Genomic DNA, 23,561 nt, shown 5'->3' with positions numbered 1-23,561 from the left:
CGATAAGGCCTTTCCGCTAACAGAAAATTTGATGCGACCTTATCCGAGACAAAGCGTTATTGGTAATAGTAATCTTGAAAATAAAATATTTAACTTTTATTGGTTTTCTCAGGATTCATTTCTCAGGATGCAATGAATGCATTTAAAACACATTTAACATTTTGACGGGCGACATTTTGCGCCTATGCCCTTAACAATAACGTAGTTATGTACCTACTTACTGTTCTGATATAATTAATATAATTAAAAGTATTTGTTTAACCTACCGCTTTTTAAATTTAGCTTTTTTTCCTATTTCATTCCATAATTCATCCTTTAATTTTGCTTTTAAATAATTGGGATCGTTGGTATCGTAAGGAATTGTTTGACTTCTCACCAATTCGATTATTTGTTCATTCATTTCGAATATAACCACACCAAATTTTACTAGAAATTAACAAACTGCTCTGCACGTGGCACAGGAATCTGTGTCCGGACGACTGCGCTGGCAGGTTTTCTTAAACACAGTTCTGTGCTGCCCTGCCCTGCATTCCAATTCGCGCGGGGTAATGTAATTGTACGGAAAACAGAAACCTGTGCTGTCCTACGCTGTGTTGCCTGCGTCACCTGCGTCTCAATGTGCGGCGCGCCTATACCTCGACAAGAAATTGGGGAGGATGACCCATAAATGTAAATTAATCTACTTATTGTACCCAGGTAAAAAACGAATCCGTCATTTTACATAAGAAAATGAAAATAATATCAATTCACATTTTGATAGTTCTTCGTACATTTTAATAGGTAATATGCAGTTCTTTACAATGAGCCAGCTGTAACAACAGGCGTATTCACGATACATTTTAGCAAATTGAAATTTGGTCAGCACAAATTATCTGAATTCTTAATTCTTTAGATTTATCAGTGGCGTTTTAGATTTATCAGATAAGTGCTAAACCAGTTCTATTTCTAAGCGAAATCTTTAGGCGTTTAAGCCAAGAAAAACTACGTTCTGCTGTTGCTGGACTAACTGGCAGTGTAATTAATATTTGCAGAAATATTCTGATATTTGGATATATACGAATATCGCAGTTTTTTAATACTTCTAAAATAGAACCAGGAAGTTTTCCATTATTTTGCAGGACTCTTTTCCACTTTTGAATCCACAGTGAAAACTCTTGATCAACTGTGGAATATGCAGTGGATGGTCCAATAATATCCTGAAACGTGTCAACAATTTTTTTAATGCAACTTTATCTTCTGGTATGTTATCAGTTTTAGGTAAAACAACTCATAAATAGATTCATAACTTTCGATGAAAGTCGTTCTTCTAAATCAGTTAAGTTATTGTGTAAAAGGGTAAATAAATAGATCTTCGGAAATATTTTTCGAAGAGCTAGCAGGTTAGTTTTGAGGACAGGTTTAACGAGAAACTATACAAGGCATCTTCAATTCAATGTTTAGTTGTTCAGCTATTTCATTTACTTCATAGTAAAGTTTGCTAAAAACAGATTTATCATTTGATCTTTTATTTTGAAGACTGCATTTAGAGTACTTTAAGGCCTCAGTAGCCTTCTTCAAATCTAATTTTGGTGACTGAAGAAGATGACTAAGTGATACAGTTGTACCTAAAACATAACTAAGACAAACTAGTGAAATGAGAAATTCTGGGCTCTTAGTAGTTTGCATTAATTAAAATGCATCAGATGACATTTTACTGCCCTTCCACGTAAAAATTGTTTCAAAAGCGTTGTATATTTTGATGACTGATTCACCCTAGAACTGAAGATGACCTTCATGCCTTTCAACCCAATGAGTTTCACAAATACCTTGGACAGCAGCCCCCAGTTCCTTTATTTGTATTCACAACAATATTCACTTTGATATTTATTATCAATAACTTATAAATTGTAGCACACACTCTTAACAATTATAATACATATTCAAATTACAAACAACCAATTCGTAGACAAAACTGAAGATAAGAAATACCTAATCAAAAATAAAAATGTGCTGATTTCGTGCAAAAAGTCATGTCCTGTACGTTGAATAAGCAATAATGTGTGGGCGGTAATTCTATCTCATCGATAATCGAACGATTCTCTGGCACTCAAATATCGAATTGACAAAATTTAAAAATCGCGTAACTCTGAATTTACAGAAGTCGGGGTAGCGTTAGTCGAGGTATTACTGTATTCAGAATTGTTGATTTTTTTGAAGAGCAATATAAAAAGGCTCACCCCTAGAATAAACGAGTTTGAATCATTTTAACTATTGACTTCCTGCTTATAGAGTTGATGGGTTTTAAATTATTTTTTTTAGGATTCTTTGATTGATATTTAATTTTGTTTGGGAGGGGGGCGGTCATGACACCCGTGATATCCCCTTGGATCTGCCACTGGTTATCAGCGACATAACTACTGTAACTACTGGAATAATTACATTAAGAGTGGATGGTGTGTTTCCGAGTTGTGTTGGCTGAAGTGAGTAGGCCGCTTTTCTTTGGTTGCAAGGGTCGTACATTACACATTTTTCTACCCCACCAACCCGTGTAGCCAACGTGGTGGTATATGGCTAAAACCTCTAAAAATCAAAATTTTCGATTTTAACAGAGACTTGGAAGGTACCCCAGGTGGGTAGGAACTTTATTCCACAATCCCACAAAAAAAGATGAAAAACTCTACGAACTAGAAGAGAAATTGGGGAACATGAACTGGGACATATTTATACTAGGAGAAGTTAAAAGAAGAGGTGGAGGGTATGTAGATACATATTCAGGCAACAGGCTCTACTACAAAGGTAAAGAAGATTATACATACGGTGGAGTAGGTTTCTTAATCAACAAGAAGAGAAAATCACAAATTCAAATTTTTCATAGCATCTCGGACAGGGTTACAAACCAGAATAAAGATTGTTTAGGTTTATGCTTCAACTGAAAAAGCAACAGTTGATGAAATAAATATTTTTACGAAAAAAGCTAAAGAAAACAACAAAGAATCTAAAATAACAATAATGGGAGATTTTAACACCAAAATTGGACAAAAAATTGAAGACTACGAAAACAAGATTGGAAGTTTCGGATTTGCACAAGAAACGCAAGAGGAGAAAAACTAATGGAATTCCTGGAAGAAGAAAACATGATGTATGCTATAAATGCCTTTTACAAAAAGAAACCCAACAGAAAGTGGATATGGATCGCACCTAACGGAACTACCAAAAATGAAATAGAGTATTTTCCCTCACACAACAAAATAATATTTAAAGACGTCACAACAATAAACAACATAATAACTGGTAGTGACAATAGTATGGTTAGAGCGAAAATAAATATTAACATGAAAGAAAAGGGAAAAAGGATCTTTAAAAAAACAACGCGGATAGATGCCTTTAAAGTAAAAACACATGAAAAGGAATTCTGAAAGGTCTAAGCAAAATTAAATTCTTTACATAATCAAGACCAAATTGATGAAATTAATAAAAATCTAAATAAAAACCTTCTCGAAGCCGGACTACAGCTCCAGGACACGACGGTATAATTTTCAAGCTCGTAAAAACAAGAAATACAGTAACAATCTCTATACTAAAAGAGCTATTTAATAGCAAAGACCCTAAAGACTGGAACGAGAGTCTAGTAGTACTCTTACACAAAAAATGAGATAAATATGACTTAAAGAATTATAGACCTATATCGTTGCTCAGTCATGTATACAAACTGTTTATGGAAATTATTAACAATCGGTTGACTTACAAAATGGATAATTACCAACCACTTGAACAGGCTGGCTTTCGCATAGGATATAGTACATCAGACCATCTGCTGACAATGAGAATACTGATAGAGAAGGAAAATGAGTACGAACACCAACTACCCGTATTTCTTGCCTTCATAGACTATGAAAAGCATTTTATAGTATCGAGATGTGGGCTATAGAACAAGCTATTAATAATTGTAGAAAAAATTCGAGATATAGGCAACTAATACATAATAGATATAAAAACGCAACTATGATAGCACAACCAGACGCAAATACAAATCCCATCCCCATTAAGAAAGGAGTTATACAAGGCGACGTAATATCTCTAAAGCTTTTTAATCTAGCCCTAGAAGACGTCTTTAAAACTACAAATTGGTCAACATATGGCATCAACGTTAATGGCAACAAGTTAAACCTCGCGAAAAACTCGCGAGCAGCTCCCAATATGTCGGCCTTAAAATAAATATAACAAAAACGAAAACAATGGTCAACACAGACGATCCCAGACGTATAACTATAAATGGCAGTAAGATAGAACAAGTCCACGAATATATTTACCTAGGCCAAATTCTGAAACTTGACAAAGAAAACCAAAGTGCGGAAATCACTAAAAGAGCAAGACTGATATATGCAGTATTTCAAAAACTCAGTTGGATATTGATGAACCGCAAAATACCTCAGTACTTAAGGAGCGAAATGTTTATCCAATGTATCATGACATATGGATGTCAAACCTAGCCCCTAACCAAGGCAAATACGAATAAACTAGCCACAACAGAAAGAACAATGAAAAGAGCAATGATAGGTATACGACTGTCAGATAAAAAGAGGAATGACTGGTTAAGATCAAAAACAAAAGTTGAGGATATCACAACAAAAATTGCCAAACTCAAATGAAGCTTCGCAGGTCTCTATGCTAGCCAAAAAGTCCAACGGTGGAACGCCACAAGACAACATTGGAGACCTTACAACGGTATACGACCAAGAGGAAGACCACAGGTGAGATGGGTGGACGACATCAAAAAAATAGCCGGAGATAGAAAATAAAATAGTAGAACAACAAAATGGTAAAAAAAAAAACGATTTGAAAAATCAAATCGTACAACAAAACAATTTAAAAACTGATTTAGAAAATAAATTAATACAACACCATAACGATTTAAAACAACAACAAAACGATTTAAAATATAATTCAGAAAGACAAATAGTTGATTTAGAAAGAAAAATTTGGCTATATAATAGTACTGTCTTCAAAACAAAATTGTTCACTAATAGTATGTATTGGAAAATATTGCACTGAAAACACGACGTAGGTCCGATGTCTTCAAATGTAGAGACAAGACTGGAATCTACCAAAAATCTGCCAAAAATTAATATTTTTTGTGATTGATCCGAAAAAACTAAAACAACTTTGACAGTTATTTTGACTAATAATGTTTAGTCTATTTTATTTAGGTACTAAGAAAAATCTATGATTTCTGTTTAATTTACTTTATTTCGTTTACAAAAATACAAAAGTAACGTAAACAATGAAAAATAAAATGGAGGCAAGTATTACAAAGCGTGTTTATAAATTAGTGAAACAATGAATAAACTTTGAACATGCATTTTTTGCAATAATTTAAATATTTAACAGTTTTTTTAATATGTAGGTTACTTCCTATTGTTTCTAACAGCTTCTTTTGGTGCCTACGCAATAAAACTTAAACTGTATACTTTTGACACCAAATTCTTACTACATTTTGATAAAAATATTTTCTGTGAGCTTTTTTAATCAGTTTTTAAGTATAAAAGGGAGAAAAATAACAAGGAAAATTTAGTTGCTTATAAAAATTAAGCTTTGGTTGTAGTTGCTGCAGGTTCTTCCGGGACAGGTGCAATGGTTGGAATTTCTGGGTATTCTAATTTGGCTCCTTCTTCACAGCTAAATTGTGGACAGCAGTAAGGGAACTGTGCAGTTTTGTTGGTTTTTTCTGAAATAAAAAATGAATATTACCAAATGATACATATCATTTTTTTTTAAGAAAAATTCTAGTAATGTATACAATATATTAGGTACTTTACAAAGGACACCGCACAAACCTTATGAAAAAATGCATTCGGTTAAATCTTTCCTAACTTTGCGATATTGTAGTACTCTATGTGTCGAACAAGTCTCCATGGGCACAAGATCCGAAAACCAAAACTTGAGGGCGCTTAAGTTTATCAAAGTTGTTATTTACTGCAATAATTAAATGGCGTTAGCTCGTTCCTGCAGATGATACTAAGTACTGTGTTTAAGTAATGTATATGTTTATACTGTAAGTAATGACTTTAGGAATGTAATCAGCGAAGGTATTTACTCTCTCCTTGAGATTAATTATAAAACTCACTTGGAGGTCAAGATGGCTTCTTCATCAAAATCAGCATTTCTCTTTATATTAGAGCTATACATTTTTTCAAAGATGTATCACAAGATTTGGTTAAGACATATATGGCTTTTTGGGATCACTATTTCCAAATTAGTGCTCATTTAATCTCAAATCGAGTTCGAAGACATTTTAAGGTTTATCTGAAGTAACTTGAAAGTCATCTCAATGTTAGATTGAGAATAAATAAAATCATAAAATGTATACGTTAGTCATGCGAATTGCTCGTTATCCGTATGGCGTTCCTGGTATTATTATAGAGACTTCTCGGAATACCTTTTAAGACGGTCCAAACACATTTACGTATCATCAAGACTAGACGTATTGCCTGGTATTTTGCACTCGTATGTTGTTACAATATCGACTAAATCCCGTCCCCTTCTTCTGCCTCTGTTATCCCCGCAGAACTACCATAAGACATTACTACACGGGAGAGGGGGGATCTAACTATTGATCTTTTTTAATGTTGTCAAAGTCTTTGCTTCCCTTCTTCTAACTGTCTCTATTTTCAGCTTGCCTCATTTTAATTCAGCGAAGATTCTGGAGGACTTACATCACGAATCTGCTACTATGGTCTCTGGTCGCATTTCTCCTACTATGGTCTCTGGTCGAATTTTTTGTTTGATAACTGCTTGCAGAGTATTGCGCTGCAAGTTGAAATAAGAACACACGAAGAACACGTGGTCCGCGTCTTTACTGACCCAGTATAAGACGGGCACTATGGAGAATCATCATGTTTAAGACGATAAAGATATGCTCGAAAGCATCCATGTCCTGAAAGCATCTGCTTCAGATAGTAGTTTACCTTTTTATGTTTGCGGTTCAGCCAAACATTCATGTATGCTATAAGATAATGCGTCCACCTGCCCATTGTTGCACTTCAATTGCCATCGACGCATGATGTTTTTCCGTTCTCTACTAAGTTTATCTAGCACATGTAATAGTAGTTGACTCTCTTTCTCGATAAAGGGTCTTCCAATCTTCTGCTAGCATTTCAATAATTAGCATCCCGGCAAGAACGTATATTGCGTCCTCAGATACTTTGTGGAATGCGCTGGCAACTCTTTAAGTGCTTAGGCGATATACTGATGCGACCTGCCTCCGTGATTCCTGGCTTCCGAGGTTGTCAGCCCAAATTAATATTCCATATATTAATACTGATGTGACTTCTTCTTCTTCTAAAGATGCCTAACTTCTAGTGGTGTTGGCGACCACAGAGACCTATCTTATTCTATTCACAGTAGCTCGAAGTCGATCAGTTGACGTTAGACCAGTCTATTTCCTAAGATTAGCCAGCCAGGATATACGTCTACGTGTTGTAGAATCGACTGTAGAAGTCGCTATTTACTATTACGAATAATGTGGTGGAAGTTTGCCAATTTTCTGTTCTTTGCGATGTTAATATTTTCTTTTATGGCATTTTCTGTAAGACTTTACCTTTCTACTCCTAGCTTTCTAATTCTTGTTACCACTGACGACAATGTGTGGAGAATAGTGGAATGTGGAGAAGACGATACAACTTCGAACTTTATAAATATACCAGGAACCAGATATCGTCAAGCATATTAATATAGGACGTCTGAGGCGGATAGGGAATTCAATGTGGATAGAACAAAATGACCCAGCTAGAAAAACGTCCCTTGATAGACCCGTTAGTCAGAGTGGGAATACGTGGTTGGCGGAGGAAGCCGATGGATAGGGACGACTGGAGAGAAATTCTTGACGAGGCTAGGACACAAGTAGGGTCGTAAAGCCTAAATAATGATGATGACTGACAACAATACCGTCCTGCTTTGTTTTAGGCTACCTACATTCGACATTAGCCGTGACAAGGCTGCTTTTATGACTGACGCTTTACCACTGAAATGCTTCACTTGATGCTTAAAGCTGAGTCTGGTATTAAACAGCACTTCAAAGTACCGAAAAAATGGTTTTGGTGTGACTTCACGTTCTACAATGCTCAGAGGTACGGTTTCCAATTGTTTCCAACTAGTAATAAGCACTGCCTTAGTTTTGTGCTTCGCTGGTTTTAATAAACTGTGTTCATCCACTTGCAAATTCTCTCGAAGATGATATCGAACGTGAGATTTATTTCCTCAAGGTGCTTTGCGACGATCAGCACAACTACGTCATCGGCATATGCTGCCAGCCTAGCATCCCTTGGTAATCTTTGGAGTCCTGTTGTACTCTTCCAGTGATTTTATATTTCTTCGGTCCAGACTTTGTGTCATACTTCAAAAGTTGATCAGTAAAGTAGTTACTATTCTCCTTAGATATGTCGGTACCCTCATTTCGGTTAAAGCTCGCATAATGCAATCCAGTTGGTGGAGTTGAAAGTATATTTCATAACCAATGTGGCTACCAGACAGTACTTTTTTGTACCACTCTTTCATCTGGTCTCTACGATCACCTTCTTAGCTATGTTAACGCCAAGATTAATCGCTGCTAGTGTTGAGTGCCCTTTTCGAAAACTATAATAATTGCTGTTGAGCAACGCCAGCGGTTTAACTGCTGCTTCGATTCTTTGGGATGACCTTCAGGTTACTTCAGATACACCTTAAAATGTCTTTGAACTCGATTTGACAGAGATTAAATGACCACTAATTCGGAAACATCGATCCCAAAAATCCTTTTATGTTTTAGGTAAATCTTGTATGAGATCTTTGAAAAAATGTAGACCTCTCTTACGTAGAAAAAATGCTGATTTTCGTGAAGAAACCATTTTGACCTCCAAATGATCTTTAGAATCAATCTCAAATACAGAGTAAATACCTCCGCTGATTACATGCTGAAAGTTCAATTATATTTGTAAAAGTGATCTTTGTAAAAAATGCTCCCAAGTTTTGGTTGTTGAGTATTGTGCCAATTTTGTTCATAAGGTTTATGCGGGGTGCTTTATTTCTATAAATATTAAAGTATGGCAAATATTGTAATGGTTGATTTAATAAAAAAATTGGTGAAGAAAGTCATTGTGATGTCACATGTATATAAAATATAATATTCGAATTTCATTGTTAAATATTTAATTTTAAATTTGATAAATATTAATCGGGGATTAAATGAAGGTCCTATATGTATTTAGCCTTTTTGTACATCAGCCTAACACGATTTTTGTATCAACTAGCATTACTCTATTTGAAATCTTGAATGCCGCAATCTGGCTAAGGTAATCAGCTTTGTATAGATTTGTATGAACCAACTTTGTATGTTTTTCCATTTTTGCATAAACGACACTTCTGATTTTCTAACTTGCCTATCTTAGTCAAGTAATACTTCAGATAGTGAGAAGGCTTGATGTTAATTTAATCCCTTTTAATTTAATTTAACTTCACAATCTTTTTGTTTGTCTATGAACAATTATGTATTTGGTCAGTGAGGTTTTTGGATTTCCAGGTATATAAAATGTGGGTACTCCTTATTTTGTCCAATTGTCCTGGGAAAATTATTGCTAGTGTCTCGTTTAAATCAATGACCACTATAACACTCAAAATAACATGCATTTCTGCTATCTAGGCGACAATGGTATGCTCTTGTTTGATGTGCATAAAATTTATTTTTATTTTAACTTTTGTATTAGGAATTATCTTTGTCTTATCCACAATTTGTATTGCCTCTTATACCTCTTGTAATATTATTGATTTCCAAAAAAAGCAATAACTCTTTAATTAATGCCTAAATTATCATTCAAAGACATCAAAAAAACCCTCTTAAACTATTAAATAAATCAAAATACTAAACAAAACAAAAATATAATGTAATTTTTGGATCCTGAATTCCTCTTCAATTAAAAATTTTACTTTTCTTTATCTAAATATATCATTTATTGAACAATACATACCTTCGTCAAGTTTGCATTTGGGATTAGCCAAAGGAAGTGGTCCACAATCTTCTACCAATTCCAATAGACGTGGTGGTTTGTCTTCCGAAACAACGCAGGTTGAGCGACCGCAGAATGGTGTAAGGTCCCATGCTTTACCTGGTTCAACTGTTGCGCATTTGGTGGAGGCAAAGCACATTCCAGGGAAATCTAAAATACAATAGTTTAAAGTTAGTAATGTGTTTTTAAAACTCGAAGAATGAAGTTAACAGAAAACTTAATAGATGTAATATACACGATTTCCAAATAATAATGATACTATAGTAATATTTCCAGCACATTATATTAAATATGTGTTTATATATCATATAAATTCTCAAGCAACTAATCTAATACTTAGTCTTTTATGGCAGGCAATGTGAAAAAAGGCCAACAGATCCCGTTATTTAAAAAAAGTTACCCTATGTAAACGGCTTAACTAACAGTATAAAATATTAAGCTGCTGAGTGGATTTCCTAATATAAAAATAACTAAATACAACAGCATATCCAATTACAGCTTATTCTCAAAGCTTAAAGACTAGACAACTTCTCTAAATCAGAGTCATTTCATTTACCAACTTTTTTGTCTCGAATGTCATGGGCAGTACATAGGGCAAACATCGCAGTAATTAAAACAAAGAATAGCGCACCACAAAAGTGACAGAAAAACAAAGAAAAATTCTTGAGCAATAACACATAAACTGAACAGGCCACATATTTAATTTATCAGATGTCAAAATCTTGGATACAAAAAACAACTATAAAAAATGACTATTTCTCGAAATGTACCACCTCAACATAAACAAAAAGTCAATTAATATACAGACACTTGCAAGTTAAGCGACATGTAATGACGGACCTAATGACACATGTAAAAAACAGACCGAAATCAGTGCTACCTTGTATGTAGAATAACATGTGTCTCTCGGATATAATTTAATCAGAAATAATTTAACACAATCCCGTAATGTTTTAGAACATACTTGCACGATCAATAAATTAAGAAGAATATGATAATAATTAATATTTTTTTAAAATGTTCGCACTTAATTTTATTATTAGAAACTGCCAAGGGTATCAAGATAGAAAATTCTTTATTAAGATGACTAAAAAGTTACATAATATCTTATAGTTATAAATATCCAAAAGGATATAGATACAATTTTATTATTATAATTTAACTGGTTTTTCAGTATTCTAATTTAGTTCAAGTTGACAACATTTGCAAAAATTTGAATCATTTATGAATAATTCATGAAGTCATATATAAAGAGACTAATATTATCGATATTTTACCTACAGATCTAATTCTTTTAGAATATAAAGAGTCAGAATATATATTTACTTCTTCGTTGAACTAGTTACAAAAATAAATAACATAATATGTCTATATGTAATAGAGCTGCTAAAAGAGAAGAAAACCAGCACGAACATCATAAAAATATTACTTGGCTTAAATGTAAATAATACCACACAACCTAAAGCAGAATCAACAAATAATTTAACCACACCCTAGTGGCAAATTAAACAAAGACACAGTTTTGAGTCCATTACGTTTTAATTTATTAATATTTTTTAGATGACATATCTTCTTGTAGTGCCTATCCGTTTCATTTGTATCATGAAATAGACCTGCGGTCACCATATTAAACCAAGTTCTTATATTATGGAGATCCGTCGTTTTCCTGAACTTTTCTTGCCAAAGACTTTACCTTTCCCAAAATAACAGAAACAACCACATCTACCATTATTTCCGATAATATGTCCGATGTTCCGATAATATGTATGTGATAATATGTAAGTATTTTTTATTGTGATAAGCACTTCCCGTACTTTTCCCATTCTGTGGAGAACATCATAACTACATTCGATCAATCTTTGTCTGTAACACTTCATCTCAAAAGCCTCCAGCTTCTTTGTAGATATCCTTGATGGAGCCCAGGATTCTACAAAACAATTCTACTGTAAACCTGCATCGATAAATTCCGGATAAATACGTAGATCGTATATACGATAAAGCTATCCCGTTAGTATACCGCACTCTCCTTACTTAATTCCAACTTCCTAACCCCGGAAAGGGCGAGATTGGTTTTTGCTGTTTCCTAATCTCATTTCTCTTTTTCTTCACATATTATAATGATAAAAACACTTAAACGATAGGAAAAGGACATCCCAACCACCATTTATCCTCATTCTCTTTGCCCTTTATCCCTATGCGGGGTCAGCTTCCCTAATTACATTTCTCCATAAATCTTGGATCCATATTATTACCCTTTACCGACTTGACCAGCCTAAGCATTTCCCTCCGGTCGTTTTTGGCCTTCCCCTCCTACTACTTCCAGGAACCCGAAAATCAGCAATTCTTCGTATTAGGTGATTAACGTCCCCACGTTGAACATGATTAAAATATTTTAACCTATGCTCTCTTATCTCGGCAATAATTGGTGCCACCCTTAGACTTCCCCTGACATACTCATTTCTAATTTTATACTTTTTTGCCACTCATATATCTAAGCATTTTTATTTCCGCTACATGCATTCGTTATTTCTCCTTCTTTTTAACTGCCTTATATCCTATTCCGTATATCATAGCTGGAAGTATGTCTGTTTTATAGAATTATTCCTTAAGCTTGATTGGAATATTTCTGACACACAACACACCACTCGCTTAATTCCACTTCATCCATCCAACCCTAATTCTACTGCATACATCTTCATCTATTCCACCATTACTCTGTAACACCGATCCTAGGTACTTAAATTTATTACTTTTTACAATCATTTCATTATCTAAATATATTATTCTATTTTACTGACTCCAGCTTTAAATAAACATTCCAAATACTCTGTTTTTGTAGTACTTAGTTATAAACCTTTTTTCTCAAGGGCTTGTCTCCACTGTTTTAGTTTTTATTCCAAGTCGCTTTCATTATTTCCTACTAACACTTCCTCATTAACATGTATTAAGCTTCTTTATGTGCCGTCTTCTACCGAAGGTTGGCGACCATCAAACGATAGGTTTCTCTGTTGCATTAAGCACCACGCAATATTTCCCTGTAGTTGCGCTGTTATTTTTTCCAGAAGTAATGAGAATAAATAAGGACTAAGCAGCGAGCCTTGGTGCAATCCTACTTTCACATGAAATTAATCAGTCTCTCTCACACCTGTCCTAACACTAGTTGTTACTCCCATATACATGTTTCTCACAATCTTTGCATATTTACCGGGGACTCCTTTCTTATTGAGTGCCCATCACAGAATCTCCCGAGAAACTATCACATGCTTTCTCAAGATCAATAAATACTGTATGAGTGTTTGTTTTTTATTCCTGTATTTTTCCATCAACTGCATTATAATGAAAATTGCGTATGTTGTTGATCTTCCTTGCATAAAGCCAAACTGTTTATCAGATATTTCGATTTCTTCACGTATTCTTCTATCAATTACTTTTTCCCATCTCAATAGATCTCAATACGAAGGAAAATGACATCACAATAGATGGCTGAAAAATAAACAACCTACGTTTTGCAGATGGCGCAGTCTTCCTTGCAAATAGTCAAGAAGAGTTAATTGATCTCATACGACTTGTTGAAAACAAAAGTCAAATATTTGGTCAGCAGTTAAACATATCAAAGACAAAGATTAGATAGTGGATAGACTACATAACAATCATCCACATATTATAACCACGATCGATTGATTTGAGGTTGTGAACTCATATTTAATTTATATCTGGGATCATTGATCACAAACACGGGATCACTACAGGGAGAAATAAAACATAGACAATATCTAGCAAAAGTCGCCGTGGGAAAGATGGCCAAAATATGAAAGGAGTCTAAAATTTCACGAATTCTAAAAATGATGTTCATCCAGTGCTTAATATTTCCAATACTGACATACGGATTTGAATCTTCGACACTACGACAAGCGGAAAGAATAAAAATAGACGCCACTAAAATGTTCTGTTGGAAAGGAATGTTACGAATTTCGTGGACCTACCACAGGACAAATAATTTAATTCTAAATGAACTAAAAGTCAACAAACGTTTATCCAGCAAAGTCCATCTCCAACAATTAGAATACTTTGGACATTTTATAAGGTCAAACATAGAAAATATGGAAAAACTTATCCAAGGAACAGTAGAAGGCCGAAGACCGCGAAGAGGATCCCTAACATGACCGATCTATCAAATTACAGGAATATGCAAACGACCTATGCATAAGTTAAAAGAAATGACCAAAGACAGAGATCTTTAGGGACGGACAATATACGACATCACGATGTCCACTACACTCCCTCCAGGGGGTCACGATTGAAGAGAGAGGATCTCATTACATAATCATACCTATTCGCCCTGAAGAAATAGCTGCAACTATTTCTTCATCAACCTGTAGTAAAAAAATCCCCTATTACTATTTTTTTTTGTAATATATGGTTTCACTTTAAACGCTTTCGTAACTGCTAAGCAGCTTCTCTCTTTTCCGATTTAGAAAGTCACCTCGGACAACACACCACATATGCTGCGCTCTAACAAAGTCACAACACTTTACTAGAACGGACTTGAACTATGCAAAAAAAAAGCGAAACAATAAGACATAAAGGCAAGGATTAAGACATTAATAAAAATAAAAAATAAAGTGGAATGGACATATTAACAGATATTAAGAAGGAAGTGTGGTGAAATTCCTCGTGATAAATCAGTAGTAGGGTACCGGAAAATGGAAAGAGGTGGAATGGTGGCTTAAGAACTAGCAGCTCAGGTTGGGAAGATAAAATAGCCAATTTCTCAATAAAAATAAAAATCAAAAATTATTAAGAAGAAACATACTTTGACATATTCTCTGGTCCTGAAAAACCTTCCTACCATAATAACAAAAATCGTTGTAATAAAGAAATGTTTACAGATTTTCTATTTACTAAAACATAAAAGAATAACCTGATTACAAAATATCATTTTAATTACGGATATTAATCTGTAAGGGGAAATGGTAACAAAAAGCAGCATTGAGTAACCGGTGAATTACGAAAGCTACTGTCTACTATTAAATTGCTTTAATTTCTCGATTGGTAGATTCATGGTATATATAAAGATAGTGTTCTTTGTCAAAATATTACATAAGTTCAGGTAATACTGCTACTAATGTCTATTTGCCATATTAAACATATGGTGGTGTATAATATAATCGTAAAAGTTGTATTATGTATCTCGAATTATAATGTTTTCAATTTCTGGTTTTGTTATATAATAGATAAAAATGTTAAAAATTAATAGATGTAAATTTTAAAATCAATTGGTACATTTTAATTTAATTTTGATTTGTATTTTAAGAATTCAATTAAAATTGTGGTTAACTCCCATTAAATAGTTTAGATAAGAATTTGTGCACATACGTAAAAGATGCTAATTACTAGAGCTCATTTAGAAACTGACAGTAAGGAAAATATAATATACATTTTGAGAGCTGTGAAGAAGCTTCAACAGAATGAAATGAAAATTGTTTTCTTGTGTCAGGTTACCTACTAAACATTTTATACTTTAAAAATAAACTAATGGAAATGAAGATTTAAGAACAGAGACAAGAAATAAAATAAAGGCATAAAGACAAACACGTGTAAACAAACCAAAATAGCACAGTGGAAGTGGAGGAAGCACAAAAAAAGAAAAGCTGCAGGCATGGACGGCATGTCAAATGAAGTAATAAAATATTGCGGAACAATGATGACAGATCAATTAGCACAGATCATCAACAAAATATTACAACACAATACCCAAATAATGGAAAATAATCGTACTAATCCTGATGTTTAAAAATATGACAAAAAAGAACCGGAAAACTATGGAGGAAACAATCTATTAAACACCACGCTGAAACTAACGAAAAAAATTTTTAACCAAATTAATAAACGAGAGAATATCACTTGAGGATGAACAACAGCGGTTTCAAAGTAAAAGGTTATGTACAAACGTAGTATGTATTATAAGGAAAATCACGGAAAAGGTACTCTAAAATACAACCGATCAGTGTTTCTTTGCTTGATTGACCTAAAGAAAGCCTTTCACAGAGCAAAGCTGAAGGACGTTATTCACCTTTTATACAATAGACAAATATACAGACAGATATATACAAGAAAAACAGATAGACACCTGATAGAGGAAATAAACACAGATACAGGTAGGCAAAGGCAGGGAGACTCCTTGAGCTATCTTCTCTTAAATTTCATAATGGATGAAATAACTAAAACTGTGAAGATAGGTAAATGTTATAAGATGGCAAATAAAGAAATCACGGTCCTCTACTAAGGAGACGATGTCATACTAACAGCAGGAAATGAGAACGACACACAAAGATTGTATTGCATTACATTAGTCATCAGTAAAGAACTGACCAGATGTTAAATAGAAATTGACGGAAGCAACGTTGAACATATTATGGAAATCAACTATTGGTGATGTAGAAACAGAGGTAGAAAACAAATATAAAAATCCAATAGAACAGTAGGATGTCAGAATACATTATGCAGGAGCAAACAATCTAGGATGGAAACTAAGACAAGAATTTATAAAGCGGCTATAAGACCAACAATGACATACACGGGAGAATTAGATCTGATACATCCAAAACACAAAGGATGCTAGAGATAAAAGAAATGCGAATACTAAGAAGAATCACGGGAACTACACTGAAGGATCAAAAAAGGAGTGACAAAATCACAACAGAATAGGAAGAGACAATGGAGCAAGCATATATACAGATGAACAGACGACAGAGAGCCATAATAGCAAGAGACACCTAGCCGTTGCGGTGTGTAGAAAAAATATGGGTCGACCACGTAAAAGATGGAGTGACAATATAACCTGAAGGAACAATCCAAAAAATAGGCAGAATTGCCTTATAAGAAAAAAGAAGACAAAGAAAATAAACCACAATGATTGTATTAAAATACATGTTTTTTTGTTTTAACATTTCGATTTCCACTCCGGAAATCGTTCTCAAAATATAAAATTAAAAAAATATTCATCATCATTATCATCATCTTTGACTCGAAAATCCTCTGCGGACTTTCAAAGGCTGTTTCCCTTTTTTCATTTGCTATAGAATCCTTAGTAACCAACATGAATTTGGTTTTACCTTCGTTGCTGACTAGATCGACCTGTTTCGCCGCCGCTTTCAATTCTAGGAAATATTGCTTAACATCTTGTTTGTTCCTTCGTATTATGTCAATGTCATCAGCATATGCTTTGATTTGAACAGTTTGTCGATACAAATCAGCTAAGATTTGTATCGACAAACTGTTCTCTTTCCTGTGTCTCAAACTGCCTTTTCCAAGGCAATGTTAAATAGGAGGCAAGCCAGGGTACTCGAAGTGCATTTGCAAATGAGGCAAAATGCACTTCGAGTAATGAAGAACAATAAATCCCCAGTGAAGACAGGGTAATGACCGAAAGCCTAAAACTAGGAGGAAATAAGCTCTTACTGACACTTGCTAAACTGTTCAATAAATGTCTGTGCGAAGCGATTACACCGACGCAGTGGAACAACGAGGAAATAATCTTACTCCATAAGAAGGGAGATATCAGCGACCTTAGAAACTACCGCCCCATTAGCTTGTTGTCACAAGTATATAAACTATTTACAAGAGTTATTACCAACAGGCTAGGAAGTAAGTTGGATTTCTATCAGCCAAGAGAGCAAGCAAGTTTTAGAGCAGGATATGGCACGAATGATCATTTACAAGTAATTAAGAACTTAATAGAAAAGAGTGTTGAATATAACAAGCCATTAGTCATGATATTTGTTGACTACGAAAAAGCTTTCGACACAATAAGTCATCAAAAGATGTTAAAAGCCTTAACAGAGTGCCGTATAGATCATCGCTATATAAACATGATAAAATACATCTATCAAAATGGGACAGCAAGTGTGAAACTGGCAGATAAAAAGACCAACGTATTTAAAATAAAACGGGGAGTGTAACAGGGAGACACAATTTCTCCAAAATTGTTTACAACATTATTAGAGCATATGTTTAAGAACGCAAATCTGAGTGAAAAAGGAATTAATGTCAATGGAGAAATGCTTAGTCATTTGAGGTTTGCTGACGATAGTGTCTTTTTTGCTGACAGAATCGATGATGCAGTATCGCAACTGGAGAAACTATACCTAGCCTCCCTACAAGTAGGATTAAAAATCAACCACACAAAAACACAAATCATGACAAATCTTGTGTTAAGCGAAAAGATTTCAGTAAATGGCATGCATATTGAAGAAACCACCTCATATAAGTACTTAGGACATGAGATACGCATAGGAAGAGATAGGCAAGCTAAGCTATGTTCTTAAATCAGAACTGCCTATGTGTCTTAAAAGAAAAGTCTTTAATCAGTGCGTTTTGCCAGTACTTACATATGGTGCAGAGACATTAACACTAACCAAGAAAGTAAGAAATAAAATTTGTGTTACCCAAAGAGCCATGGAACGATCGATGTTAGGCATTTCTCGTAGGGATCGGATCACGAACAAGGAAATAAGACGGAGAACAGGAGTGACAGATGCCATAGAAAGAATTATGACCCTTAAGTGGAACTGGGCGGGGCACATAGCTAGAATGTCGGATAACAGATGGACACAGCGAATAATACAGTGGAGACCGAGACAAGAAGCACATCGAAGTAGAGGTCGTCCACCAACAAGATGGTCTGATGACATAAAACGGATCGACAAAAATTGGATGCAAACAGCACAAAACAGAAATACACAGAAAAGACTGAGGGAGACCTATATCCAGCAGTGGATAGATCCGGGTTAAATGATGATGAAGCCAGGGCACCCCCTTGTCTTAGTCCATCCTTTATCTCAAAGGAATGAGAATTCTCCTCCTGTATCCTAACACTGGCTTTTAAGTTAGACATTGTTATTCTCGTTAATTGGATAAGTTTTTCTAGTATACCAAACTCAGGCATTAATTGGTATAGTATTGTTCTCTTGACACTGTCTTATGCGGCCAAGTCGACGAATAGGTGATGGTTTCAATGTTAAATTATAATTTTTTTTAGAGAATCTGTCTTATTGAATAAATCTGGTTAATATTAGATTTTTTTGAAGTGAATCCGGCTTTTTATTTTCCCACTATACCCACTGTGTAAACATGTAGCCTTTCGTAGAGAATATTTGCTAGTGTTTTGTAAGCAGTTGTTAATAGGGTTATACCTCTGTAGTTGTCGCACTGGAACTAATTGCTTTTTTTTATTATTTACTGGTAGGAAGGTAGTAAAACTGAAATGAAAACAGTCATCGGGCAAGGAAAACGCTACAGATGGTCAAAAAAGAATATAGAATGTGGCCTACAAGAGGAACTGAAAACAACCACCAACCATCACCTGAAAACAATACATACATAATCTCTTTGATGACAGTACTAGAGTGGACGCTGTCCTGGTAACACCCGAGTCAATATTATCTATATCAGAGGAAGAAATTTCCATAGCTATAAAACAGTTAAAAGACGGGAAAGCTCTAGACCCCGATAAAATTCAGGCACAACTGCTAAAGCTACTTGACGAAAAATATTTCTCAAGCTTGCCTCCAATCGATATTTATGGCTTTACCTAAAAAGCAAAACGCAAAAAAAAATGTGAGTATTATCAAAAAATTAATCTTCTGGACCATCTCATTCTTAAGGCATTCTTAAAAATCATGCACAGGAGACTATATAAACTAATAAACCACAAAGCAGTTCAATCGCAGTTTGGTTTTAGAGAAGCACTAGGTACAAAGGATGCACTATTCGATATCCAAGTATTGCTACAATACTGCAGGAATTTCTGTACAGAGATACATGCATGCTTTATATGTGCTCGAATGCGTTAGACATAAAAAATTTGAAGACATTCTTAAAAGAGTATGCGTACCAGATCCAGAGCTTCAAATCATTATAAATTTGTATTGGAATCAGTCAGTGGACTTAAATGATGATAGGAAATTGTAAGAAACTATGGATGTTAAACACGAAGTACGACAAAGGTGTATTTTATCACCATTATTATTTAATATTTGCTCTGAGTAATTCTTCGAGGAGGCACTGCATGAGACGTATGAAGGCATTTTAGTAAGATGATACAGTCATATTTTCTGATAGTCTAGAAGCTTTATAACTTAAGACTAGATCTTAATACTGAGGAAACTTAATAAATAAGGATCAGCAAAAATAACGCACCAACCGAAAGACTAGAAATAAACCGGAAACAAATAGAAACAATTAAACCATATACTTATCTAAGAACCAATGTTTGTTATTGAACCAGTTAATGCTAAACGGAAAAACTTGAAAAGATGTAGAAATGAAAAAAAAAAATAGAAATGCCCTCATACGGATGCAGCAATTATTTAAGAGTGGAGACTTTAATCTCAATAGCAAAATACGTTTACTTAGATGCTGTGTATTTTCAAAATACATGGATTCTTAGATTCGTACTTCTATACAGAGCAGAAGTATTTACACTGACTAGAGGTATCAGTTAAGAAGCTTAAGGCATCTGAAATGAGGCTGAATAGACGTATTTGAAGAACATCTTCAGTGGACTATACTTCGTAGAATGAATATACAACCTGAAAGTATTCTAAAGGCACGTAAATTGTAGTAGATAGTTGGGACATATTATGCGCAACAACGAACGCTGTGGACGCTTACAGCTGATCTAATAATGAAAAGTAATGGGAAAAAAAGGTCCCGGATGCAGACGGATCTCCTGTCTTAAAAATTTACGCAAATGATTTTCTATGACAACTACTATTAGACTATTTCGAGCAGAGGTGGATAAGTTATAAGTGGAGTATGATGATTGTCAATATCCGAAACGGACAGACACCGAAAGAAGACCAAGTTGACAGACTTAAAGAAGATAACAGGAAACTGAATTTAAATAAGTGGACATAAATAGCTAAATAATAATGATGACGTTATTTTTATAGCTTCGTTGCATTTTATCTATTACATAGTTTATTAAACTCTGGGCTATGTTTGCAACACTGTATTTATAGGTCAAGTAACAATATCTAAATAACAGTAGAAATTCGTTCAATTACGTGACTAGATTTCCTTAACAAATCGCAGTAATAATTATTTTTATTTATCATCTACTCCAGTCTAATTTACTTCAATTATGTGTCTTAATTAGTGGCGTGCAGTTTTTTTTTGTAACTTTTTATACGCTGTATTGATAATTACACGCCCTTCTTATTTTAAAGTGTGATCAAAAGATGATTTAATATTATTTTTTAACAAATATAAAAGTTAATTTTTATCAGAGTGCATCTTTTAATTAGATATACAAATAGATGTATCAGACATTCACTTTTCCATTATCGACTATAGAAAGTGACTAAAAAACGAAAAGAAAAAACGATTGCACCCAGTACCCATTCACTTTCTGGTCTACACAACTGGTCTTCGACGAGTTAAATTATAAGGGCCTTGATTCACTTTCGCCAACTTTTACTTAAATTTTAATAGGTAACACACCGTATGTGCATCACAACTGTATATGGCACACTTATTTTTTAACAGTAGTATTTTAATACCTTTAACATTTATGCATGCGATTTTACATGCAAATTGTGTTGCAATTTTTTGCCGTCCAACGTAACAGTTGGCAGGGAGAAAGTAGAGAGGATTTGTTGTAGGTGTGTCTGAAATCAGTTGAGTTTTATTTACTACCAGCCAAACGATGTTTCGTGTCACACCCTTCAATGTTACCCAATATTAATGATATCACGTATACTTATGCATTTAGTGGATCTCGTCAATTCCATAGACGCACAAATATATTACTTATTTTACATTGAAAAAATCAGTTTATAAAAAAAAAATTTAAACTTTGTCTCGCTTTATATCTATATTCGGCTTGTTTTTAAAGCTCTATTTCTTATTTTCTACGGACTTCTATATTATAAGTTTGCAAAATTAAATACTTTTGCAAAATGCAAAAAGAAAAACAACAGTAAAACATTTAACTCCAGTTTTGAATGTCTTTCTCTTTTAAGCCCTTCTTCATCTTATCAAGCCATCTTTTTCTAGGTCTTATTTACCAACTATGTCTCAATTTCTTTGGTACCCATTCGATATTCATTCTTTCCACATGATCTTGGCTACTTTGGCTATTGAAAGTGCCCCATATAAATTCATTACCTCAGTATTAGTTCTTTTTCTGTCAAAGTCTCCTTTGCCGTCTCCTAGAATTCTTCCTAAAATGTTTCTTTCCCATAAGATAATGTTTTCCTCTTCTACTTAGGTTAAAGTCTAAGTCTACCCAATATGTAACACCCAGCACTGTCTCATAGATATGCAATTTTGATTTCCTTGAAACATCCTTTGATGTAAATATCTTATGTAACGCACCAGCTTTTTTATTTCTTATTTGTAATTTTATTGTGTTGTATAATATTATATAATAAAAGCACAAATAGAATAGGCTAGGAACATGTACAATAAACTGAAGCAAATTATTTATAGCCAAAAACTAAGCTTGGACATCCGAATTAGAGTTATTAAATGCTACCTTTGGTCAGACTTTCTGTATGGAGTTAAATCTTGGACAATAAAATTAAATAGCAAGAGATGGCTGAAAGTCTTTTAAATGTGGCTTTATCATGTCATGGCTTCGCAATATCATAACTTGGACGGGCATGAACGTTTAACAATTACTAAGAGTGACTCATAGAATAGAGAACATTTTCACGTAGTGATCGCAAACCTCCAGTAATGGAGAGCACAGAAGAAAAAGAAGAATTTTTTTGTTAGTTCATGTTCTTCTTTTCCATTTTCAGATAAGTGTAATTTCTAACTAGTTTGAATTTTGTTTTATTTCCAGCTTTTCCTATCAACAATTCTTCTGCTTCATTTTTACCGTATTGTATTATTGTTGTTTTCAACAATTTTGACTCCTGTTCATTAATGTTCAAGTTTACTTTTTCTACGGTGAATTAAAAAGTAGTGCATATTTCTTTTACTATGTCCCTGGATCTTGCTAGAATTACGGCTATTTCTCATTATCCATTCAAGAATTATGTTGAACAGAGTCGTAAACAGGTGATTTCCTTGTTTTAATCCTAGTTTTGTTTCGAAACATTTTGACTGTTTCCCGTCATACATGATCCTTATCACAATGTTCCTTATTGAGTACCATAGGAATCTCTAAAGTCTATGAGGCCACTTGTAAGAGTATCATATTATGTTCCTAACACATCCTCTCTATTTGCCTTAACGAAGATGTGGTCAGTAACTGACATCACTTTTCTAAACCTTAGAATAGGAAAAGACAATCAAATCTTTGAGACTAAGCGCCGTATAGGTTTGGGTCTGCATTTGTTAAGATGCGACATATTTAAAACGAACACTACCGATTTGCTTAAAAAAAATTACAACGAATGCCAAACATTGTCTAAAAAATCTGGTAGTAAATTAAGAATATCCTGAAGAGCAAAAATCCCAAAAAGTGAAAAATCTGTTAGTAAATTAAGAGTAAATCAAAGGGCAGTGCAGGGGATAACAAGAAGAGATATA

The 23,561-nt window shown here is 34.1% G+C and overlaps 1 protein-coding gene across 1 annotated transcript in view; it reads right to left on the bottom strand.

The window, feature by feature from the left end:
- Positions 1-5,206: 5,206 nt before the first annotated feature.
- The window catches only part of LOC140434606 (uncharacterized), a 42,908-nt gene continuing 24,553 nt past the window's right edge, over positions 5,207-23,561 (bottom strand). The window contains exons 2-3 of the mRNA XM_072522991.1: positions 9,978-10,166; positions 5,207-5,704 (exon numbers count right to left, since the gene is read on the bottom strand). Coding sequence (XP_072379092.1) covers positions 5,565-5,704; positions 9,978-10,166 — 329 coding nt within the window. The 3' untranslated portion in view covers positions 5,207-5,564. The remainder of the gene's footprint in view (positions 5,705-9,977; positions 10,167-23,561) is intronic.

This window comes from Diabrotica undecimpunctata, chromosome 2 (assembly GCF_040954645.1).
Source record: "Diabrotica undecimpunctata isolate CICGRU chromosome 2, icDiaUnde3, whole genome shotgun sequence".
NCBI classification, from domain to species: domain Eukaryota; kingdom Metazoa; phylum Arthropoda; class Insecta; order Coleoptera; family Chrysomelidae; genus Diabrotica; species Diabrotica undecimpunctata.
The sequence above is the reverse complement of the archived record's forward strand: the minus strand, read 5'-3'. Positions and strand labels throughout refer to the sequence as shown.